Source organism: Trachypithecus francoisi, unplaced genomic scaffold (assembly GCF_009764315.1).
Source record: "Trachypithecus francoisi isolate TF-2019V2 unplaced genomic scaffold, Tfra_2.0 Lachesis_group2, whole genome shotgun sequence".
NCBI lineage: Eukaryota > Metazoa > Chordata > Mammalia > Primates > Cercopithecidae > Trachypithecus > Trachypithecus francoisi.
Genome location: NW_022681465.1, coordinates 40,438,582 through 40,465,207, shown reverse-complemented (window position 1 = coordinate 40,465,207; position 26,626 = coordinate 40,438,582). Strand labels below are relative to the sequence as shown.

The 26,626-nt window shown below is 38.3% G+C and overlaps 1 protein-coding gene across 5 annotated transcripts in view; it reads left to right on the top strand.

Moving 5' to 3' along the window:
• The window catches only part of ARSK (arylsulfatase family member K), a 50,364-nt gene extending 37,742 nt beyond the window's left edge, over window positions 1–12,622 (top strand). The window contains exons 7-9 of one of the 5 annotated variants that reach the window (XR_004429730.1): window positions 7,836–7,890; window positions 8,054–8,278; window positions 10,786–11,224. Coding sequence is in view for 4 of the 5 variants with exons in the window: in XM_033179092.1 (XP_033034983.1) it covers window positions 8,054–8,278; window positions 10,786–11,075 (515 nt within the window). In the remaining variant the exon portion in view is untranslated. Of the gene's footprint in view, window positions 1–7,835; window positions 7,891–8,053; window positions 8,279–10,244; window positions 10,766–10,785 lie in introns of those variants that run through there. The other 4 variants (XM_033179092.1, XM_033179095.1, XM_033179093.1 and 1 more) reach the window with 4 other exon arrangements.
• Window positions 12,623–26,626: the final 14,004 nt, after the last annotated feature.

The following is a 26,626-nucleotide window of genomic DNA, read 5'->3' as shown; positions in this document are numbered from 1 at the left end:
TGTAGAACTCTCTCTACCCTCCCCATTCCCAAAGAAAATCTTCCTAGCGTCATCTTTGCCTGACTTTTTAGCCTCATTCTTTTTTCTTGAGGTATAGTGACCAGAACTGCAAGAAGGTATTGTAAAATATTATGGAAAGCTGGGGTGACTCTCCATTTTTCCCTCAATATATTTCATAGTGATAGTTGCCCTTTTATCTATTTGACTCTAGCAGCTAAATAGTTAAATATCTTTAGGGAGTTGTCTACAGTGAGCCTTATGCAATTCTTAGACATTCTGTCATCATATATGTCAGTTAATTAAAATGCATGGTTTAAATCATTTTTCTTTAAACATTATTTTATATTTGCCCACAATGCAAATTTTGTACTCTACAATCTTGAGAAGATGCCATTATTACTTCTTGCCATTTTATACATTGTAAAAGTTAAAGGTCATCTGCAAACTAGCAGATTTCATAATTTAACAGGTCAGATAAGAAAATGCTAAATAAAATGTGTTAGAATGGGGAAATTCTCATGCATCCACCTATCACTGCCTAATTTATGTTACTTGCTAATAAGAATTTCTCTAGCTAAGAAAATACTGTCTCAGGCCGGGCGCGGTGGCTCAAGCCTGTAATCCCAGCACTTTGGGAGGCCGAGACGGGCGGATCACGAGGTCAGGAGATCGAGACCATCCTGGCTAATACGGTGAAACCCCGTCTCTACTAAAAAATACAAAAAACTAGCCGGGCGCGTTGGCGGGCGCCTGTAGTCCCAGCTACTTGGGAGGCTGAGGCAGGAGAATGGCGGGAACCCGGGAGGCGGAGCTTGCAGTGAGCTGAGATCCAGCCACTGCACTCCAGCCTGGGCGACAGAGCAAGACTCCGTCTCAAAAAAAAAAAAAAAAAAAAAAAAAAAAAAAAAAAAAAAGAAAATACTGTCTCAGAAGCGCCTCTAAATTCCATCTCTACTCTTCTGTAAATGATGTAAATTCCCTGCAACTGTAGGGTTTTTCCTGCAATTTGTCAATTATTTTAGAAAAAATAATTTTCTAAGACTATAGTTTTATATAGATTTTTATTTTTCATAAGATTCTTGGAAATAGACTCCTTCTGAGTCACATTTCCCTGCAGAATATGTTTTATTAACAGCATATAGATCATGTGTTGATTAGACCTCATCAATAAGAGTAAAGGAAATAAAGTCAAAAATAAATCTCTCCAATTCTAAACTGAAAAATTAACATCTTCGTTGCTTAGCACAGTTTATAATGTGTTTCACAATAAATATTATTTTTATTATCAGACGAGGGAAAGCTACATTTAAATGATTTTTTTTAGTTGGGGAAGAGTGAGTGGAGGAGAATACCTATGGACGGGTCTTTATATAAAACACTGAAACATTCTATTAACCAGATGTTAACCAGTGATAATGGTAGAAAGAGAACAATGCAAAAGAGCCTTATGCTGGAGCCAGGAGACAACATTGTAACACAATTATTTACTTAAGTTAATCTTTTTATAAATGATAAAGGTGTAATATTCATAGAGCTCTTATAAATCTGTAAGAAAAAGAGGAATACCTTATTAACAGATGGAACAAAATAAGCAATTCACAACAGAAAATATACACAAATGGCCAATATATTTTTAAAGAATCAAAGTCAGTGGTCATAAAAATGTTAAAAGAGAAGAATATTTTTCTTTCACATATAAAGTTTGCAGAGGTTAAGAAGAATTAGAAAATCTTATATTAGAAATAGTCTTTCTCATGTACTGCTACTGGGAATATAAACTGATACAAATATTTTGAAGGCAAATGTGGCATTATGTTTCCAATTTCTTAGAAATGTGCATACGTTTTGACCTAGAAATCCTAATTTTAGGAAATAACCTGTAGATATACACAAATATTTATCTCCATGGATATTTATTACCATATTAAGAATTAGAAACAATATGAATATCTAGTAGTAATGGATTGGATAAAAAATAGTCAATTCTAATGCAAATCAAAACCACAATGAGATATCATCTCACAACAGTCAAAATGGCAATTATTAAAAAGTCAAAAAACAACAGATGTTGGTGAGGCTGCAGAGAAAGGGGAACACTTATACAGTGTTGGTGGGAGTGTAAATTAGTTCAGCCACTGTGGTAAGCAGTTTGGAGATTTCTCAACGAACTTAAAACAGAGCTACCATTAGACCCAGCAATCCCATTACTGGGTATATACCAAAAAATACATAAATCATTCTACCAAAAAGACATGCACTTGCAGCACTATTCACAATAGTAAAGGCACGGAATCATCCTAGGTGCCCATCAGTGGTGGACCAAATAAAGAAAATATGGCACATATACACCGTGGAATACTACAAAGCCATCAAAAATGAAATAATGGCCTTTGCAGCAACATGAATGGAGCTGGAGGCCATTATCCTAAGCAAATTAACACAATAACAGAAAACCAAATACGGGATGTTCTCACTTACAAGTGAGAACTAAACATTGGTTACTCACAGACATAAAAATGCCAACAGGAAACACTAGGGACTACTAGAAGGGAGAAGGAGGGAGGGAGGGGGCCAGAGGGCCAGTGGTTGAAAAACTGTTGGGCACTATGCCCAGTACCTGGGTGATGCAATCATTCGTATCCCAAACCTCAGCATCAAGTAATATACCCAGTGAACAAACCTGCACACATACCCACTGAATCTAAAACGTTGAAAAGAAAATGTCAATTAATTTTAAAAAGTGAAATATGTGAAAATTGCCCCCATATATTAAAAAGAAAATGAAGGCTTTAAAATTGTACAAATTGATGTTTGTGTTTTGTTTTGTTTCCTTTTTAGATAATGTGTCCATCTAATTTACTGTCCAAATTAGCAAGTTTTTAGAGTACTATTAACAATTACAACAGCATTAACAGGCAGAAACTGAGGCTGTTCTTTATTTAACAGCCTTAGGAGCCAGCAAAACAAAGATCATTCTGACGGTCTGCGTTTAATCTGATGGATCATTCTACCTTTTAAGATAAAATTCCTCAGTGCTGGAAGAGTTTAAAGCTATTTTATTAGTGATTAACTCTAAAATTAGACCTGTGAGACACTATGTGCTACTTCTGCTTAATAAACAAACTTATACATATTTTGATAAAACATCTACAAAGGACTTCTTATTTTGTTCTAACCAATTAGGAGCTTAAAATAGATACAAGCCAGTATCTATTCTTAGAGCTCCCAAAGTCCTTTCTTTACTAGCATAGCTGTAGCTATATTATTTTGTGTGAATCCCATTTACACACACACAGAGGAGAAGCTTATAAAGAAAAATGATATAAAGAGAAAAATTTGTTTTGAAATTGATTTTTCAAGGATAAACTTTGCTTATAGTATATTTGAGTTTTAAAATAGTTGAGTCTTCTGGAAACTAAAAATGAAATTAAAATCCTGAAATTTCTGTTGAACAGAAATAAACACTTCTGGTATCAAAAAAAAGAAAAAACTCAACCCAAAACCTCAAGCGATATTTCCTCCTCACTTCCATTCTATGCATCTTAGAAATGTATAAAAGATGGTTATTCTACATTCAATAGAAAGATATTGAATAGGAAAAACCAATTGGAATTCCTGTTTTAATAAACCTACCTTACCATCAAGAGGCTATTGAAATTTAAGATGCAGCAATGCTTTATTTAAAAATTTGAATTTACAAGTCATTTTTTAAAAGGTATTTTAAAAGAGCGGTTTTTTTAAGTAAAATATTTTATGATAAATTAGGAAGAATGTGCTTAGTTTATTTGTGCTTTTGGATCAAATAAACTAATGCTATCACTAGTGTGATAGGATACTATTACATTATTATTTCCTAATATCGGCAGGAAAATGACATTTATGAATAGGAATTCTTTATAATATTAATATTAAAGTTGATATTATTTCTGAGATTATTTAAAAATTACTTCCCAAAATATTTTCTTCTCTAATACCTAGTATCAGCATCCTTTAGCTCAGTAAGAACTAAAGGTGTCTTGTTTTGTAGTTAAAATTGTTTTGATTTTTATCTTTAAGCTTATTTTCATGTGAATCGTTTTCTGTAATAGTCTTTCTGTAAAACACCTGCCTTTCTCCACTTAAAAGATAAGTCTAGATTTTTTAAATTTTGAGAATGTAATTATATAAAAATGCAGTTGTAGTTAAAAGAATGTTTCATTGCTAGTGATTTAAATTTCAAAATCCTTCTTGTTACAGGACCTTAGTGGAAGCCTGGGGGTTGGCAGGTGTTTTGCATAGATTCTTGTGTTTTTATTGGCTGAGGAATATTATGAAGTTAGCTAACTACAGTGAGGCAAGTCTTGTGGTGTAGTATTAAACAGTACAGATATTGTAAGGTCAGACTGCCTAAGTTCAAACTCCTCTTCACTCGTTACCAACTGCGTAACCTTGGGCAGGTTACTCAACATGTCTGGTCTTCAGTTTTCTCATCAGTAAAAATGGGGATAGGCCAAGCGTGGTGGCTTACGCCTGTAATCCCAGCACTTTGGGAGGCCAAGGCGGGCAGATCACTTGAGGTCAAGAGTTCAAGACCAGCCTGGCCAACATGGTGAAACCCTGTTTCTAATAAAAATACAAAAATCAGCCAGGCATGGTGACGTGCGCCTGTAATCCCAGCTACTCAGGAGGCTGAGGCAAGAGAATCACTTGAACCTGGGAGGTGGAGGGTGCAGTGAGCCAAGATCGCGCCACTACACTCCAGCCTGGGTAACAGAGTGATACTCTGTCTCAAAAAAAAAAAAAAATGGGAGTAATAGTGGCTATTTCATAGCTCAGAACAATGCCTGGAACATGGTAAACAATTAAATGTTAGATATGGTTATCATTGATATGTTTCATTCTTTTTAGGTATACTCTAAAAAATGTGTATATTAGTTTGCATCATTGCCATACCACTCAAATCCATTATGTACTGATATGGTCAAGAAGAAATATAATATCATCTCTCTTCAGGAGATCATTACACATATCCAGGCCTGCATTTTTACCATTTGTTTACTGTTTTACATTTAAGTCCTTTCTTCAGAACCCTGCAGTTACTTCTAGTCTGTGCTTATACTCCCACGAAAGATGAAACTTATTTAAAATGGGGTTAGAATGACAGGTTTGCCAGGAAAAATAAATATGAAAAATGATTTTAAATAAAAATCAAACAGCTTTTTGAAAAGCAGTCTAAGCTAAAGTGTTTTTAAGGAAATTATTGATAAATATATGAAAAATGAAAACCCAATTTTCTGAGGCACAGAAAAACCAATAAATACTTGAAGTATTGGCCGGGCGCGGTGGCTCAAGCCTGTAATCCCAGCACTTTGGGAGGCCGAGACGGGCGGATCACGAGGTCAGGAGATCGAGACCATCCTGGCTAACATGGTGAAACCCCGTCTCTACTAAAAAATACAAAAAAAACTAGCCGGGCGACGTGGCGGGCGCCTGTAGTCCCAGCTGCTCGGGAGGCTGAGGCAGGAGAATGGCGTAAACCCGGGAGGCGGAGCTTGCAGTGAGCTGAGACCCGGCCACTGCACTCCAGCCTGGGCGGCAGAGCAAGACTCCGTCTCAAAAAAAAAAAAAAAAAAAAAAAAAAAAAAAAAAAAAAAAAAAAAAATACTTGAAGTATTTATTAAATACTATGGATATTTCACATGGGTTTTTTCCAATTTACAAAGTTATTTTATTCTATCAATAATAGACTGGAATCCTAAGTTCCCCTTATCTCTTGCCTGGATTCCTGCAGTAGCTTCCTAACTCTCTCTGACCTTCTGCCCTTACTCACTTTTAGTCAATTCACCATTCCATAGTTAGTGTCAGATTGTCACACCTCTGCTCAAAACCCTCTACTGATTTCCCATTTCACCTAGAGTAAAAATTCAGTGTCTTTAATTAGGGTCTGAGAGTCCAACATGGTCTCTTCTCTTCCCCAACTCATCTCTTATAATTTTATTCCTCACTTATTCTGCTCCAGCCTAACAGTCCTGCTTGGTGTTTGAGGAATAAACCAAGTAGGTTCCTGCCTTGGGGACTGTACACTTGCTATTCCCCTGGGGGAGTGCCCTTTTCCCAGATAACTGTGGGGCTCACTGTAACCGCTCCTCGGGACACTGCCTAAATGTGACCTTCTGAGCGGGGCCTTCCCTGACCACCCTGTATAAAACATCACATACCCACATGCCTGTCATCACTGTCTGTCTCCCTTACCCTGCTTTCTTCTTCTTCATTGCACTTACCACCATCTGACACAGCTGTTTCTGTCTGCCCACATTACAATGTTAGCTCTGGGAGAGCTTTTCTGCGTTGTCCAGTGTCGTTTCCCTACAGCTAGAACAGCACCTGGTTTGCTGAATGAATTTTAAAAATGAACACTTGAATGGACTCTTACCCAGTTTACTACTGACTTCTTATAAACACAGGAGAAACATAAGTTTCTTAGTCTTCCAAGCTTCCTTAGGAAAATTAAGAATGGTCCTAAAATAAGGCATTTCTAAGTATTAAGAGTTATTAAAATGCTGAATACAAGAACTCATAGTCATGAGTATGTGCCCGTTGGTTCCTGCTTCCCAAACTTCCTTAAAGACTTCTTTCTCTTCCCATGCCTTGCTGGTGGTGCCTCCTGGTGGCTGACACACAGACCACCCTTATCCAGCCTCTTCCCACACCTCCTCCTTTCCACTGCTTACAGTAGGTAGTCTCTGTGTCTGGGAGCACAATTAGTTTGACCCAGGCAACCCTTCTCTCCCGGGCACATCCTCTTTAACCTCTTTTCTCCTCTTTTTGGTTTTAACCAGTCATCTCTGAAATACTCCTCTCTTCTTTCTTTCCTTATCTCTGAACAAAAAAAAAAAAGCCACTAATTTTGATTGGTTGGCAGAAAATTAATACTTGTGATAGTCTTCTTCCAAGGAAAATGGAAGATACAAACTTTTTTTTATTAAGTTATATATGAAACAACTACCTTCAGAAGATTTATAGTGGTCTGTGTCTACTTCCCTATTATCCTTTAATTAACCTGTTTTTGTCAGACAGTCAAGTTAATTTTCTTATTCAACTTTGTTTCATTTCTAACATTATAGATATAATTCTATTTTTCATTGGAAATATTTAGACATAAAATATGAACATTGAAACCAGAAAAGGGCTGGGGAAGACAACTGCAGACTCGTTTTGAAACAACCCTGACTACGCAGACATAATTAATGGTAATTTTTCTATAGGAAGAGGGAAGTTTAAGGTCCAGTTACCTTGAAAGCAATTTTTTAAAGTATAAGCTATTTTTCAGTTGAGCATTTCTCATGCTATTGTTCTATATGTCTATATCTGGTAAGTTAAACATTATTTTTCCCTTTATAAATATAATCCACAATTCCTGAAAGTATGTTTTTCAAGATGCTAGTCCGTCAAGATGCTACTTGAAGGTTTAAAAAGCTCTGCTATCAAATAACTTTAGGGCTCATGGTATACTATATACCACTCCTGAAGGTTTATCATATACATCAGCAATAGATTTACATCTACAACAAATTTATGTATTTAATTTTGTTTAACCATTGTTTTGCAAACATATATGACTACTAAACCCCTTTCTTGTATAAGTCTTGTTAATATTCCATGAAAGAAACTTTGAGAAACAACTATGATTATTTAATCATTTAGAGAAAAAAGGACTAGTGATATTAACTATTTGTTGAAGGCTCCTATCTGCCTGGCATTGTTCTCAGAGTTCTTAGAATTTCACATAAAGTATCTTATTTAAACCTAAAATGAACCTAATAAATACAAGTACTGTGGTCATCCCCTTCTTACAGACGAGAAAACTGAGGTTGAGATAAGTAAATGCCTTGCTGAAGTCCACATTTTGGGGTAAGCATGTGAATCTTGGCAGTCTGTTTACAAAATCCATATACAATCTCCAGTCTCCATGGCATTTAATGGTATGAAAAAAATGTGAATGATGCCATTTGTGAATGTTCAGCTAATAAAAGAATGAGCTATTTTAAGATATTTGGTTATTTTTGTTACATAGATATTGCTGGAATTCCTCTGCCTCAGAACCTGAGTGGATATTCTTTGTTGCCATTATCATCAGAAACATTTAAGAATGAACATAAAGTCAAAAACCTGCATCCGCCCTGGATTCTAAGTGAATTCCATGGATGTAATGTGAATGCGTCCACCTACATGCTTCGAACTAACCACTGGAAGTATATAGCCTACTCGGACGGCGCTTCAGTATTGCCTCAACTCTTTGGTAAATGTGTTAATAGATTTTTAAGTGTAATGTTATGTGTAATGAACTGCCCTATGTAGCATTGCTCAAGATATCCAATAATCCTTGTTAAATAAATGAATATCATCTGCTGCTTGTCATGGTAGGACTATCTACAAAGGGTTGCCCATGTGAGGAACAGCCTCTTTGCAGATCAGCAGCTGAATTTCAGAGAAAGCGTCCTAAGGCTTTTGATCTGGGTCTCATGACTGAAACCAGTTTTGTCTGATCAGGGCATCTTTCAGTACTCATGGTTATCTTTCCCAATTAGAAGTCAACACCTCATTGTACCTCATTGTTCTGAAGGATTAACAACTATCTTATGAAGGCTGACATTTTGCATATATTATTTAATGTTCACCACAACCCCACAAGATAGTGCCATTATCCTCATTTTACAGAGGAGACTAGGAGTCACAGAAATTTGGATACCCGTGTGAGGTCTCACAGCTAAGAAGTAGCAGAACTGAGATTTCAACAAAGCTGTGACTGCAAAATTGATACTTCTTATAACTTCTAAAAAATGTCTGCCAGCTTCACTACTCTATGAATTAATTTTTAAACAGCATTTTTAGATTTAGGGTTTTACTTATCCTTTGTCCCCATTTAGTACATAAAATATGTGCTAAAGCCATTAGTAATATTTATTTCTCCCTAAGGCTCCTTCCCAGTTACAAATAGCAAAATTATTATCAAAATTATACTTTGGGAGCCAAACTGGCCAACCCCCTTCCCTTTAAGAGTGGAGGATTCTTGGCTGAAAAAGGAAGTCTTGACATTTTCACCCTGATGAATAATGTGCATCTCTTGCTTGTTCATTGGCCATTCTCAAATGAAATTTATGGATGGCCATTGTTTTGAACTGAGTTCCTACAGCAGGCTCAACCGACCAAGTCAAACCAGAATGGGGTCACTGACAGTTAGGTGCCCCATAATCAAACTGAACTTTAGAGCGGGCCACTTTAGCAAAAAAAAAAAAAAGGAGAATCACAATAACCAACCTGAAGGGGCTCATTTTACCTGAACCAGCATAAGGAAGTTTCCTCTGTTTTTACTGGATAAAGAAAGTAACACTAGGCCGGGCGCGGTGGCTCAAGCCTGTAATCCCAGCACTTTGGGAGGCCGAGACGGGCGGATCACGAGGTCAGGAGATCGAGACCATCCTGGCTAATACGGTGAAACCCTGTCTCTACTTAAAAAAAAATACAAAAAACTAGCCGGGCGACGAGGCGGGCGCCTGTAGTCCCAGCTACTCGGGAGGCTGAGGCAGGAGAATGGCGTAAACCCGGGAGGCGGAGCTTGCAGTGAGCTGAGATCCGGCCACTGCACTCCAGCCTGGGTGGCAGAGCAAGACTCCGTCTCAAAAAAAAAAAAAAAAAAAAGAAAGTAACACTATAATGACGAATCTGCTTTGTGTTCCATGTTTCTGGGACTTTTTCATCAGCCTTTTTCTTCCTATAAAGCCCACCTCCTCTGCTCAGCTCATCAGAATGCCTTTTCTAAATCTTTAGATGGGATGCTGCCCAATTCATGAATCACTAAATAAAAGCCAATTTGATCTTTAAATTTGTTGAAATTTTGTTTTTTATACCATGTTCTACCAAAAAACTGATGTGACTATCAAAATGTCAGAAGTGGGGAATCAGCTTTTCTGTACTTTTTAGGGCTTATTGATTTCCCTTTCCTAAAGATATGCCATCTGAAATTACCTAGCAAAGGCACATATCTCTTCAGGGGCCTCTTGGCTAATGTACTTAAGTAGGGCCATAGGGGATTTTCCCTCAACATACAGTGTTCATTTACTATCTGAAGTTAATTGTCATAAGATCTCTGACTTGCTGTTTTTCCAATTAGATTGGTATCCTAGTTATATCCCTGTCTTCCCACACCATATCTAAAAAGTGTATTTATGGATCTGAAATATTTATCATTATTTTCTTGTGGGCAGTGATTGAGAAGTTTGTATTTCCATGGCTGTTTGTTCAAATGGACCGTACTGATGAATGTAACTTTCAAAACTCCAAGCATAAGATACTAATATATAAAGAAAACTACGAGTAAGTAAAGTTGCAGGAACATGACTTGTCTATATAAAGAATTTGTAGAAAGTTTGAGGCTGTTGAAACGGTACAGTATAAGCATTACTATATTCATTTCTGCCCGTCAAAGTAGGCAGGACATCAAAAACAGGAAGAACTTGTTCTAAAGCAGCTTGCTAATGATAAAAGGTTGACTTTTTCTGGCATTTGAGAAAAGAAAAAAGAAGTGGGATAGCTGGACAATGGTAGGAAGGAGGGAATTTGGGCATGGAACATAGGGTGTTTAACTCCTGGTATGTTATTTTACCATTTATACTGTCCTTCATTTTATTACACTAACAGGAACTGAAAATCTTTTTAAAAATCTAATACATTACCTGTCATAATGACGTTCTAAAAAATTTTTTGGCAGGTCACTATTTTGACAGATATTTAATTTTTTTCTTTCAGATCTTTCCTCAGATCCAGATGAATTAACAAATGTTGCTGTAAAATTTCCAGAAATTACTTATTCTTTGGATCAGAAGCTTCGTTCCATTATAAACTACCCTAAAGTTTCTGCTTCTGTCCACCAGTATAATAAAGAGCAGTTTATCAAGTGGAAACAAAGTATAGGACAGAATTATTCAAACATTATAGCAAATCTTAGGTGGCATCAGGACTGGCAGAAAGAACCAAAGAAGTATGAAAGTGCAATCGATCAGTGGCTTAAAATGCATATGAATCCAAGAGCGGTTTGAACAAAAAGTTTAAAAATAATGTTCTAGAGATACATATATATCACAAGATCATAATTATGTATTTTAAATGAAACAGTTTTAATAATTACCAAGTTTTGGCCAGGCACAGTGGCTCACACCTGTAATACTAGGACTTTGGGAGGCAGAGGCAGGCAGATCATAAGGTCAAGAGATCGAGACCATCTTGGCCAACATGGTGAAACCCCATCTCTACTAAAAATACAAAAATTAGCTGGGCATGGTGGCGCACACCTGTAGTCTCAGCTACTCAGGAGGCTGAGGCAGGAGGATCACTTGAACCCGGGAGGCAGCGGTTGCAGTGAGCTGAGATCGCGCCACTGTACTCCAGCCTGGCTACAGAGTGAGACTCCGTGTCAAATAAATAAAAATAAAATTATAATAATTACCAATTTTTCATTACTTTGTAAGAATGTAGTGTATTTTAAGATAAAATGCCAATGATTATAAAATCACATATTTTCAGAAATGGTTATTATTTATACCTTTGTATAACTTCTAACAATTTAGTGGAAGTATCAAAAGGATTGAAGCAAATACTGTAACAGTTATATTCCTTTAAATAATAGAGAATATAAAATATTGTAATAGTAATAATATTTATCATAAAACAGTTGTGTATGAGCATTTGATGGTGCTTGATGAGTTATTTGTATTTGATGGGACTGTTTGGATGTATTTCATGGGAGTATCTGGAGTATTTAACGGGATGTAAACCCTGGATGTACCTGATTTTACTACTGTTTTTTTTTAATAGGTAATATATATACAGGGTAAAAACTTCAAATGGTACAAAAGGGTTAACAGTGATCATGAAGTCTCTATCCTTTCTGTCTTCCCTGCCATCCAGTTCCCCCTCCAAGAAGCAAGTACCGAAACCACCTGCTTACACATTTTTAGAGATTGGCCACAAATTTATAACCAAATGTATATATTCCTTTCCCCCTACACAAATGGTAACATACTGCACACATTGCTCTGCGTGTTGCTTCTTTTTCCTTTTTTTTTTTTCGCTTAACAGTAGATACCTAGCGGTGAAATTACTGAGTCAAGACTATATCTAGCAAAATTACACTAGCTACTACATATTATCGATAAAGAAGGTATACTAACTGATAATCTCACCATCAATGCATGTCTTCTTATCCTTTGCCAACCTAACAGATAAAAATATTCTGTTTTTATTTTTCTTATGATGAGTAAGGTAGATCATATTTTCATGTATTTAACAGCCATTGGAATCTGCTTTACCATGGCGTTTCCTATTTCTATTCTTTGCCTAATTTTCTGTTGGTTGTTGGTCTTTGTTTTGTATTACAGGCGTGCTTTAGATATTAGCTTTTTGTAAGAAATCCTGCAAATATTTTCTTTCTAGTTTGTCATTGTCAATTGTCTTCTGACTTTGTTCTGGTATTTTTTGATATGTAGAAATTTTTATTTTCATGTAAGCAAATTTATGAATCTTTGTACCCCATAAGTATACACAATTATGATTTGTCAATTAAAAATATTAATGCAAAATTTACAAATCTTTGCTTTTGTGGCTTTTAGGATTTTATACCATATTTAGAATGATCTTCTCCACTTGTCTTTTTTTTTTTTTTTTGAGACGGAGTCTCGCTCTGTCACCCAGACTGGAGTGTAATCACGCGATCCTGATTTCAAGTGACTCTCCTGCCTCAGCCTCCCTAGTAACTGGGATTACAGGCACCCACTGCCACATCCGGCTAATTTTTTTGTACTTTTTAGTAGAGACGGGGTTTCACCGTGTTAGCCAGGATGGTCTTGATCTCCTGACCTGGTGATCTGCCCACCTCAGCCTCCCAAAGTGCTGGGATTACAGGTGTGAGCCACTGCGCCCAGCCGGCTCAAGCCTGTAATCCCAGCACTTTGGGAGGCCGAGATGGGCGGATCATGAGGTCAGGAGATCGAGACCCTCCTGGCTAACACGGTGAAACCCCGTCTCTACTAAAAATACAAAAACTAGCCGGGCGAGGTGGCGGGCGCCTGTAGTCCCAGCTACTCGGGAGGCTGAGGCAGGAGAATGGCGTAAACCCGGGAGGCGGAGCTTGCAGTGAGCTGAGATCCGGCCACTGCACTCCAGCCGGGCGACAGAGCGAGACTCCGCCTCAAAAAAAAAAAAAAAAAAAAAAAAAAAGAATTTTATTTTTCACCTTTGGATCTTTGACCCAGCTGGAACGTATTAAACATATTAGAAATCTAACTTTAGTTGTTCTTTTTTAATATGCTTACCCATTGATCTTTTATTGAGTAAACTGTCTCTTCTCCCATTGGTAAAAATGGTGCTTCATCATATAATACCTTTGTTTGAATACATTATCTTTTCCCCCATTGATTTGCAATGCCATTTTTATCTATACCAAAGTCCCATTTATACTTACGCCATTTCTGAACAGTTTATTTTGCACTGGACCATTCTGTTTTTTTGTTTCTGTTTTGTTTTTGTTTTTTTGAGACAAGGTATTGCCCTGTCACTCCGGCTGGAATGCAGTGGCACAATCACTGCTCACTGCAGCCTCAATCTCATAGGCTCAGGTGATCCTCAGCCTCCCTAGTAGCTGGGACCACAGGCACACACCACAAAATCCAGCTGACTTTTAAAATTTTTATAGAGACAGGGTTTCGCTACGTTGCCCAGACTGGTCTTAAACTCCTAAACTCAAGCAACCTGACTGCCTCAGCCTCGCAAAGTGCTGGGATTACAGGTATGAGCCACCACACCCAGCCAGACCAGTCTATTTTTTTAGTCTGGTAGGACTAGTCCCTTTGCAATGGTTTTCTTTTTTCAGAATTGTCCTTCCTTGATTTTGATTTTTCCATACAAATTTAGAATAAGTCTAATAACAAAAATGAAAAGTTCTGTTAAATAAAATCATTGAATGTATAGCCTACTTTAGAGAGTATTTAATTCTTTATGATAGTCATTCTAAAAAATTAGTATGTTTTTCCCTTTATTCAAGTCTTTTTTTATATCCCTCAGTAGTAGTCTAAGTTTTCTTCATATAGATCAATTTCTTCGTAAAAAAATTTGAAAAGCAGGGACTTTTATAAATACCCTCTAGGCCCTACGCTACACCAGTTGATTAGAGCTTCTGAGAGAGCCTGGGCCTGCTGTTCTATTACTGTTGTCTTGCTGGTCAGTCCCTCCAGCCTTGATTCTAATGTGCAGCCAGAGGTGGGTTTATTTCCAGTTGTTTCATCAGTTACTGTAATTTTAAGTGAATCTTCCTTCCATTATATCCTCTAAGGGAAGATCTTGTTGTTTATATGTGCGCTCCATTTCCACATATTTATTTTGTGCTGAACCACTTCATCGTAAGTAATAGTTTTTCAAGTGATACATTATTTTCCATGTAAAAATCTTACCTGCAAATAATTTTACCCAACTTAATACTTTTTCAAACTGTCTTTGAAGTTTTCCTCATGAGTCAGTTCATCTCCTTATTTATTTGTTTATCGTTCTTCAGTGAATTTATATGAGCTTACCTTTGTAATTATGAATTTCTGGGAAATAATTTTACTTTTGAATATATCTGATTTTTATTACATATGTATATACACATGCATACACACACACACACACACATATTCTGAAGTGAAACCCTTAATAAGAAAGACTGAGTATTTTTTTTTTTTTTTTTTTTTTTTTTTTTTTTTTTTTTTTTTTTTTGAGGCGGAGTCTCGCTCTATCTCCCGGACTGGAGTGCAGTGGCCGGATCTCAGCTCACTGCAAGCTCCGCCTCCCGGGTTTACGCCATTCTCCTGCCTCAGCCTCCCGAGTAGCTGGGACTACAGGCGCCCGCCACCTCGCCCAGCTAGTTTTTGTATTTTTAGTAGAGACGGGGTTTCACCGTGTTAGCCAGGATGGTCTCGATCTCCTGACCTCGTGATCCACCCGTCTCGGCCTCCCAAAGTGCTGGGATTACAGGCTTGAGCCACCGCGCCCGGCCAGAAAGACTGAGTATTAAGGTTAAAATTAAACTATACAAATCCACCATCCATCTTCTAATTAAGCCTAACAAACACAAGTAGCTAAAGTATGGGTGTATATGCTAATAATAGAGAGAAAAGCAATAATAATAGAAATGTGGTCCTGAAAACAGGCTTGTGAAGATAAATCTGCTTCATTCTACCCAAAACCTTTAAGATACACATTCATTGTAAGAATTTACCAAGCATCTGCCATGTTTTAAGCATATTAAGTGTAGGATCATAATTAGGTACAATTGAATGTTCAGGACAGTATCTAATTCAAAATGGTATCTAACAATAATGAAAACCAAAAATTAAGAAACCCTTACAAAACCAAGACAATTATGCCAGAATCTGAGAGGAACTGACACTAATTAAAAGCTGGAATGAGAATAACCTTTCGGCTTCCATTTTTACTACCTCCTCTACTAACTTCTTGTTCTAATCTACCATGACCTGTGCTTGGAATTTTGCAGTTGACTCTGAAGAGGTCTCCATGAGTCTGTCCTTGGCTTTCTTCAGTCTGTTCTCAACAGCAGCTGGAGTGAGCCTGTCAAAATACAGATCACACCCCTGGATACTCAAAGCCTCCACTGGTTTCCCATCTTCTTCTTAAAAGCCAGGGTCATTACAATAGCCTATGGGCTAAATAATCTGGTAGCATGTTCTCTCTAAGACCACTTGTCCTCCTATACTCCTGCCTGATTTACTGTGCTCCAGCCACATGCGTCCCTGTTTCTTTCCAGACAGACACGCCAGGCACGCACCACCAAGACCTCTTTGCACTTGTCAGTTTTTTCTGCCTGGAGTGCAGTTCTTCCTTCAGATTTTTTCATGGCTCACTGTTATTTCCTTGGTGACATGGCTCAAATGTCACCATCTCACAAGGACTTTCCTGCTTTATTTTTCTCCATAGAAATTATTACCATTTAATTTAGTGTGTCTTTTACATAATTAATGTGTTTGAGCTGTCTTTTACCCTTCCTGACCCTACTAGAATAAAAACTCCTAACAGTCATGGCATTTTGTCCCTTTTCTCCATAAAGTATCTCAAATGCCTAACACATAGTAGAAGCTTAGTAAATACTTGTTAAATTAATTTACTGGGAATTACAGCTTTCCAAATATCACATTAGTTTAGAAAAACAACACATTTGGGCTGTAGCAGGGTGGGGAGTAAAAGGGAGTAGCCTTTTTTTTTTTCCTTTTTTTTTGAGACGGAGTCTTGCTGTGTCACCCAGGCTGGAGTGCAGTGGTGCCATCTCAGCTCACTGCGACCTCCAACTCCTGGGTTCAAGCGATTCTCCTGCGTCAACCTCCAAATAGCTGGGACTACAGGCATGTGCCACCAAACCCAGCTAATTTTTGTATTTTTATTAGAGATGAGGTTTCACCATGTTAGCCAGGCTGGTCTTGAACCCCTGACCTCAGGCAATCTGCCAGCCCCGGCCTCCCAAAGTGCTGGGATTACAGGCATGAGCCATGAGCCTAGCCAAGGGAGTAGTTTTCTTAATAAAGCAAAGCCTTCTAGAAACAGTAAACTATAGCAAAATCTTGCACAAAAGAGCTAACAAATAGACTCTATCCCCCTTTGTTTTATCTTTTTAAAATCGACACATATTAATAGTACCTATTGGCCGGGTGCAGTGGCTCATGCCTGTAATCCTAGCACTTTGAGAGGCCAAGGGTGGCGGATCACCTGAGGTCAGGAGTTTGAGACCAGCCTGACCAAACCTCTCCATGTCTTAGTAGAGACATGGAGAAACCCTGTCTCTACTAAAAATACAAAATTAGCCGGTGTGGTGGCACATGCCTGTAGTCCCAGCTATTCGGGAAGCTGAACCAGGAGAATCGCTTGAACTCAGGAGGCCGAGGTTGCTGTGAGCCGAGATTGCACCATTGCACTCCAGCCTGGGCACAAGAGCGAAACTCCTTCTCAAAATAAATAAATTAACTAAATAAATAATTATACCTATTTATGGACTACAGTATACCTCCATACATGTATACAAGGTGTAATGATCAAATCAGGGTAATTAGCATACCAAGTACCTCAAACATTAATCATTTCTTTGTGTACATTCAAAATCTGTTCTTCTAGCTATTTGAAAATTATAATAAATTATTGTTAATTACAGTCACTCTATAGTACTACAGAACACTAGAATGTATTCCTCCTACCCTGCTGTACTTTCGTATTCGTTAACAATCTTTAGTTATTCCTCTGTCTCCTCACCCGCCCCACCTCTAGTAACCACTATTCTACTCTCTACCTGCATGAGATCAATGCTTTTTTTAGCTTCTACTTATGAGTGAGAACATGCAGCATTTATCTTTCTGTGCCTGGCTCATTTCACTTAACTTAATGTTCTTCAGTCTCATCCATGTTGCTGCAGATGATAGAATGTCATTCTTTTTTTTTTTTTTTTTGAGGCGGAGTCTCGCTCTGTCGCCCGGACTGGAGTGCAGTGGCCGGATCTCAGCTCACTGCAAGCTCCGCCTCCCGGGTTTACGCCATTCTCCTGCCTCAGCCTCCCGAGTAGCTGGGACTACAGGCGCCCGCCACCTCGCCCGGCTAGTTTTTGTATTTTTAGTAGAGACGGGGTTTCACTGTGTTAGCCAGGATGGTCTCGATCTCCTGACCTCGTGATCCACCCGTCTCGGCCTCCCAAAGTGCTGGGATTACAGGCTTGAGCCACCGTGCCCGGCCCTAGAATGTCATTCTTTTTACGGCTAAATAGTATTCCATTGTGTATATATACCAAATTTGCTTTATCCATTCGTCTGTTGATGGACACAGGTTGATTCCATACCTTGGCTATTGTGAATAGTGCTGCAGTAAACATGGGGTGCATGTATCCCTTTGATGTACTGATTTCCTTTCCTTTGGATATCCACCTACTAGTGGAGTTGCTGGATCACATCATAGTTCTATTTTTAGTTTTTTGAGGCACCATTTTACTGTTTTCCATAATGGCTGAACTAATTTACGTTCCCACCAACAGTGTAAGAGTTCCCCATCTTCCTCATCCTTGCTAGCATTTGTTATTTTTTGTCCTTTTGATAATAACCATTCTAATTGGAGTGAGGTTACACCTCATTGTGATTTTATATTTTTCTATTGAGAAAAAGGCTAGATACTAAATATTTTGGTTTTTGTGAGCCATACGGTCTCTTTCACAACTACTCATTTCTACCACTGAAGTGTGAAAGCAAGCAAGACAATATGTAAACAAATGAGCATGGCTATGTTCCAATAGAACTTTGTTTCCAAAAATGCAGGATTTGACTTGTGGGCCATCATTTGCTCAATGCTGGGCTAGAACGGTTCACAACTTCACTGCAAATTGGAATCACCTGAGGATGTTTAAAAATTTTTATTGCCTGGCTCCTACCCAAGGTTGCAGGTGTTTTAAAGCTTCCCAGGCTGTAATCCCAGAACTGTGGGAGGCTGAGGCAGTTAGATCACCTGAGGTCAGGAGTTCAAGACCAGCCTGGCCAACATGGTGAAACCACGTCTCTACTAAAAATACAAAAATTAGCTGGGCATGGTGGCCCGTGCCTGTAATCCCAGCTACTTGGGAGACTGAGGCAGGAGAATTGCTTGAACCAGGAGGCAGAGGTTGCAGTGGGCTGAGATCACACCACTGCAATCCAGCCTGGGTGACAGAGCAAGACTCTGTCTTAAAAAAAAAAAGCTTCCCAGGTGATTCTAATGTGCAGCAAAATCCGGGAATCACCAGTCTGGGACCTTGTTATTCAAACTACTATCCTCAGAAAAGAAGCATCCGTATCGACTAGGAGCCTTATCTGCTTTTGTTTTTGTTTTTGGTTTTTAAATGGATTTTGTATTCTTTCTACTGTTTGTGGTTTTTCAACTTATTAGACCCAGAAGATCCTCATAAAAACTACTAGAATAGATGCAATTTGTTAAATAGCTGCATATACAAAAATCAGTGGCCAGGCATGGTGTCTCATGCCTATAATCCCAGCATTTTGGGAGGCTGAGGCAGATGGATCACCTGAGCTCAACAGTTCAAGACCAGCCTGGCCAACATTGTGAAAACCCATCTCTACTAAAAATACAAAAAATTAGGTGGGTGTGGTGGTGGGTGCCTGTAATCCCAGCTACTTGGGAGGCTGAGGCAGGAGAATCATTTGAACTCAAGAGGCAGAGGTTACAGTGAGCTGAGATCGCACCATTGCACTCCAGCCTAAGCAATAAGAGTGAGACTCCATCTCAAAAAGAAAAATCAACATATATCTATAAAAGGAATCACTAGGTAAAAACAGAAATTAGAGAAAATATTACATTCATGTTATCCTATACATATGTATTTATTTGTTTATTTACTTATTTATTTATTTTTGATACAGGGTCTTACTTTGTCACCCAGGTTTGGAGTGCAGTGGTGTGAACATGGCTCGCTCACTTCAGTCTCAACCTCCTGGGCTCAAGTGATCCTCCTGCCTCAGCCCCCTGAGTGGCTGGAACCACAGGTGTGCATCACCATGTGCGGCTAATTTTTAAGTTTTTCTGTAGACATGAGAGTCTCACCATGTTGGTCAGGCTGGAAAATAAATTTTAATGAGAGGTATACAAACCTAGATTTTAAAAACTATAAACGTCTATTGAAGTATATAAACAAAATATGAATATGCAATGACAGCATGTTCTTGGATGTGAAGATCTAATCTGTAAATATCTCTTCCCCAAAATTAATGTATAAATTTTGTGCAATTCTGATTTTATTCCAGAAAATCGATATTTTTGTTCGATTTTTTTAAAATTGAATGAAACGGTCTTATAGTATTTATGGAAAAATGAATGTCTGAAATAAGTAATAAAATTATGGGAAAATAATATCAAGGTGGGATTAATATTACTGGCTACTAAAACATACTATAAACCACTGAATCAAACTAAGAACTTGGTAATGAGGGGCCATGAAGCAAAAAAGAGACAACTCAACACAAACAAGGTAGAAGAAACTCATGTGGAAAACAGACCATCTAGACCCGTTAGAGCTATTATCCCCCTTCTACATTGGCCATACGCATTTGTGTGTGTATACATATATATTGTTTATAATTATGTATGTATTATTTACAATTATGTATATAAAGCTTTCATTAGGTAGAATTTTTACCACCAAAATTTTTTTTGGAGACAGGGTCTCACTCTGTCACCCAGGCTAGAATGCAGTGGTGCAATCATAGCTCACTGCAGCCTTCCATCTCCCAGGCTCAAGCAGTCCTTCCACCTTAACCTCCAAAGTAGCCAGGACTATCAGTTGTGAGCCACCATGCCTGACTAATTTTTTTATTTTTTAGAGACGGGGTCTCCCTATGTTGTCCAAGCTTGTCTCAAACTCCAGGACTCAAGCAATCCTCCTGTCTCAGCCTCCCAAAGTGCTCAGACTACAGGTATGAGGCATAGAACCTGGCTTAACCCAATTTTTAAAAAATTTTAACATTAAAAAGCCAAGTCGTAAATAATTATTGTGTCAAAAAATTATATGCTATTTTAAAAGGAATAAAAACGAGAAAATTTAGATCAGTCATTTAGGATAGCATGGTTACAGACAAGAACATTTAGAAAAATATATGATACAACCAAAACTATACTCAGAATAATATTCTTAGCCTTAAACTTTTTATTATTAAAGGAAATTTAAAAACTGTTCAATGTTAAAAGTTAGGAAAAAATCCATAAATTTTGCAATATTTATGGTGAAGTTTTGATATCCTTAAATAATGGTTTGAGATCTGTATTTCCACTTAGCATAGACAAAGATGCAAAGGAATACTGCTCCCATGTTAACAACAACCACAAAAAGAAAAAAATAAAGCCAGAAAATCTACAAAATCAAAACTTTTCTTGAGCCTATCAGAGAAAGAAGATTGCCAAGCAACAGGTGAACTGAATTCAGAAAGGTGGCAAGCACCTCCCAGGACAGGTGAGACCTTTGACAGAACACAGGAGGAAAAACTTGCAGGCAAAAAAGGGGTAAAAAAGCAATGGATACTTTGACATATATTTAAAGGCCAAATGTATGTGAAAATAACAGCAGAAACTCTGGGAACCCCCCACATATGGTGTGCCCACTGACTAACCAGCTTTCTTTCACGGACTCAACATGGTACTTAACGAGAAAGATAAGGACAGAGCAGAAGACCTGATGGAGCTCCCTTAGTGGGATGGGTGTACAGACAGAGTGGCTGCCTCTTGAGGACAAGCACAAAACCCAGGACTTTTTGTCATACAAAGTAAAACACATCTGCCACTGGGGCAGATCAGAAAACCCTCTCACCCCCAGTCCTCAGCAAAAGGTCAACTGTCACTGGGGAGGGGTAGATTACAGCAAAAGCTATCGCTGCTGGGGAAGATGGAGAAACCTAATCATGCCCAGAATCTTCGTTACAAAGCAAAGGTTTCTCACAAAAGGGACAAGACCAGGAAATTTGCTCTTGGAAGTTAAGAGACAGAATTCAACTGCCATAGAGGGAAGGGACAGGATTATGGAGAAACTCCCACGCTTGAGGCTCAGGCCCCCAGGGCCTACGTAAGATGAAGGTTGGAACAGAAAGGCCGAGAAAGCCACCCTGCACCCATCATGGGCAACAAACAGCACAGGACTTCTGGGAGAGGGGCAGAAGCCTGGAGAGAAACATCCCCATCCCCTCCGCCACTCTGGTGGCCAAGTATGAAGGGCCAGCTGAAAGTTGGGGATGGAGCAGAAACACTGAGAAAAACCTTCTAGCATTCTAGGCCTCATAGGAAATGCAAGATGTCAGTATGGAGGAATATGAAGTCAGTAGTATAATAATGATAACTATTGCAACAACAAAACCTAAACCTAGCTCAACTACTGATTAGATTTACCACCCTGGTAGCCTGATGGGTGAAGAGGCATGGCTATTTTCAGAAGTAAACACTATTTACATCAGTCACTCTTATTCTTTTACATATAATGTCTGGCATTCAGTAAAATTTACAAGGCAAAAGAGTAAAAAAGAAAAAAAAAAAAAGCCAACTTTCAAGAGATAAAGCAGTAAACAGAATCAAACTGAGAGATGGCCCAGAGGCTGAAACTGCCAAAGTAATTTTTAAAATGCTATGATTAATACGTTAAAGGATATAGTGGAAAATGTGGACAACATGCATGAATATACACAGAATTTCAGCAGAGATGGAAACGATTTAAAAAAGAATAAATTGGATACACTAGAAATGCTATTATGGATGAGGAATTCCTTCAATTGCCTTATCAGCAGACTACACATAGAAGAAAGAATTAGTAAGCTTGAATACAGGTTAGAACAGAACATTTTCAAAATAACATCTTGAATTTCAAAAGGTGACAAGCCCTTCTGAGGAGAGCTGGAACAAGAGAAGGGAAAAAAGAGAAAAAGAAAAAGTGGAGGAAAAATAGAGCATCCAAGAGCTGTGGGACAGTATGAAATGGCATAATACACATGTAGTTCAAGTCACAGAAGGAGAATGGAGAGAGATAGTGTTGGAAGAAATAATTGAAAAGATAATTGCTGAGAATTTTCCAAAATTAATAAAAGACAACAAATCACCAACCTAAATGTTTAGAGAAGCCCAAGCAGAATATATATAAAAGGCCAGGCCTGGTGGCTCACGCCTGTAATCCCAACATTTTGAGAGGCCAAGGCGGGCAGATCACTTGAGGTCAGGAGTTTGAGACCAGCCTGGCCAACGTGGTGAAACCCCGTCTCTAATAAAAATACAAAAATTAGATAGGCATGGTGGTGCATGACTATAGTCCCAGCTACTTGGGAGGCTGACACATGAGAATCACTTGAACCCAAGAGGCGGAGGTTGCGATGAACCAAGATAAGAAGAAAATCTTTTTTTTTTTTTTTTTTTTTTTTTTTTTTTTTTTTTTTTTGAGGCGGAGTCTCGCTCTGTCGCCCGGACTGGAGTGCAGTGGCCAGATCTCAGCTCACTGCAAGCTCCGCCTCCTGGGTTTCCGCCATTCTCCTGCCTCAGCCTCCCAAGTAGCTGGGACTACAGGCGCCCACCACCTCGCCCGGCTAGTTTTTGTATTTTTAGTAGAGACGGGGTTTCACCGTATTAGCCAGGATGGTCTCGATCTCCTGACCTCGTGATCCGCCCGTCTCGGCCTCCCAAAGTGCTGGGATTACAGGCTTGAGCCACCGCGCCCGGCCAAGAAGAAAATCTTGACTGCAACCACAGAAAAAAAGAAACATTCCAAAAAAAGAAACCTGCCAGGTATGGTAGCTCATGCCTATAATCCCAGCACTGGGCAGATCACCTAAGGCCAGGAGCTCAAGAACAGCCTGGCCGGGTGGTGGCACTCACCTGTAATCCCAGCTACTTGGGAGGCTGAGGCACGATAATCATTTGAACCCGGGAGGCAGAGGTTGCAGTGAGCCAAGATCACACCACTGCACTCCAGCCTGGGCGACAGAGCAAGACTCTGTTTCAAACAAATAAACAAACAAAAAGATAAGAATTACATCATTACAAAGATGAGCAAAATGTATCAAACACTATGCAAACTAGAAGACAACGGTGCAACTTCTTTCAAGTACTGAAAGAAAAACTCATCCTAGAATCCTATATCCGCAGCAAAAGTGTGTTTCAAAAATGTAGGTGAAATAAAAACTTTATAAGACAAAGAATAAAAATAAAAATAAGAGAATGTGTTGCCAGCAGATCTGAACTATAAAAAAAGTTAAAGGACATTCTTTAAGCAGAAGGAATATGATCCCAAATGAGAAACCGCATCTACACAAAGGGAGAAATTGGAAAACTCATACATGAATGGTGGGACTGGCCCAGACTCTATGGAAAACAGTTTGGCAGTTCCTCAAAAAGTTAAACATGAAATTCACATATGACTCAGCAATTTCACTCCTGGGAATATACTCTAGAGAACTGAAACAGGCATTTGCAGAAAAACTTGTACACAAATATTCATAACAGAATTATTCACTATAATGGAAACAACCAAAATGGAAACAGCCTAAAATGGAAACCCAAATATCCAACAGCTAATGAATGGATAAACAAAATTTGGTGCATCCACATAATGAAATATTATTTAGTCATAAATAATGAAATACTGTTACATGCTACATTGTGGATGAAACTTCAAAACATTATTCAAAACAAAAGAAACCAGAAACAAAAGGCTACATTATGTGACTGCATGCTTATGAAATGTCAAGAATAAACAAATCCATAGAGTCAAAGGAGACTAGTGGTTGCCAGGGGCTGGGAGAGGAAAATAATGTGTATGGGTTTATTTTGGGAACGATTTAAAAATTCTGGAATTAGATAGTGGCGGTGGTAGCACAAACTTGTAAATACACTAAAAAGCACTGAATTGTATACTTTAAAATTCTAGATTTTATGAAATATAAATTATATCTCAATTGTTAAAATGAAGAAATAATGAAATGTTTTCATCTATGAGGATGACAAACGCTGATGATGCTCATATTGTTTTGTGTCTATGGGGAAAAAAGACACATACATTGCTTGCATCCCTTGTCGAGGATAACTCAGTACTATATGTTAAAACGCTTTAAAAATGCACATGCTCGGCCTCAGCAATTCCAATGACAGGATTTTATCATAAGGGAATAATTGAATGCGTGTGCTAGGATGTAGGTGAAGAGATGTTCTTCACAGAATTATTTATAAAGTGAAAATGAGAAAACCTTTGTCTAAGAATAGGGGGCTATTTAAATAATAGTAATCCATTCAACATTAAACAGATAATTATATCATATTTTCACTGACATGGGAAGTGATCCAAATACAATCTTAGGTGACATGAAAGCAGGATATAAAATGTTGTATGCAGTGTAATCTACTTCTGTAATATATAGATCTAGTCATTATAGTCTGAAGTATATATCACTGAGCATTAACAGTTTTCTCTGAGCAGTATGTTGTGTTTTTTTGTATGTGAATATGTATTGTCTAACTTTTCTGCAATTAATATGTACTGCTTATTTAATTTAAAACTACTGAATTTTCAAAACATATATGTCAAGCCTAATATCATCTATATTGAGACAAAGTGGCATTATGTGCCCCTGAAATGATACACTAATAACAGTATTACCTATGTAATGTTCCTGCCAGAAAATTCAGATCTAAATTTAATTATGTGGAAACAAATACAATTTTAAGGATATTCTGCTAAACATGTGTCAGGGACTCTTCAAATGTCAGCATCCCACAAAGAAAGACAGGCTGGGAGACTATTTAGGTAAAGGCCACTAAATAAGTATTACAATTAAATACAATTCATTATCTTTGATTATGCCTGGCACATTAGATAAAAATAAACCCATAGAAAAACACATTTTTGTAAAATCGGCTGGAAAAAAGAGAAGAATAATAAGCTTCTAGAAAGGAAAAAACAGGCCGGGCGCGGTGGCTCACGCCTATAATCTCAGCACTTTGGGAGGCCGAGGCGGGCGGATCACAAGGTCAGGAGATCCAGACCACAGTGAAACCCCGTCTCTACTAAAAACACAAAAAATTAGCCGGGCGCGGTGGCGGGCGCCTGTAGTCCCAGCTACTCAGGAGGCTGAGGCAGGAGAATGGCGTGAACCCGGGAGGCGGAGCTTGCAGTGAGCTGAGATCTGGCCACTGCACTCCAGCCTGGGCGACAGAGGGAGACTCCATCTCAAAAAAAAAAAAGAAAGAAAGAAAGAAAGGAAAAAACAATGATCATTTCTAAGCAAAACATGAATCAGATGGCTTCAGTCTTCTCCACAAAAACGCTTAGAAGCCAGAAGGGAATGGAGCAATGCTTTCAAAATTCAGAAGGAAAAGATTTTCAAAAATAGGATTCTAAACCCAACCAAATAATGAGTTAGGCAATAGGATAGAATAAAGACATTTTCAGACATGTAGGATCCCAAATAGTTACCCTCTCTCAAGAAGTCACTGAAAGATGCTTTCTTCCCAAGCAAGAAAATAAACCAGGAAAGAAAAAAAAAATCCATTAAATTAGAAAATAAAAGAACCAGCATGAGATAAAGGAATCCCTAGGACAATGCTGATGTGAGATGCCAGGATGACCACTGGCCTAGAGGGCAACATGTCCAGACAGAATCTGCATGACTCAAAAAATGAGTACAATGAGGTCTCTTACCACTTAGTTCTCAGGCTTTGTACAACCTTGTAAACCTTATGAAATATTAGATGATGTGTTCTACCAAAAAGGAAGAAATCAAGGAAAAAGACCGGAGATCCAAGAAACAGGAACTGCAACCCAAGAGAAAGGCAAAAAGTGTCAATAATGACAACAAATGCAGGTCCGCAGGTGGTAGTTCTGCAGTAAACCTTGGGAGAAATTAGCCCAAATAAGAGAAAAATGAAAGTCTCTGGTAAAGAGGTTTCTGGGAAAAAAAACTGGAGCTGCTATATTACGTTATGAAACTGACCTTGTAGAAATTGTATGGGGGGCTATTTGAGGGTACAGGAAGAATTAGCTATGATAACAATGAAAAGTAAGAAAAGG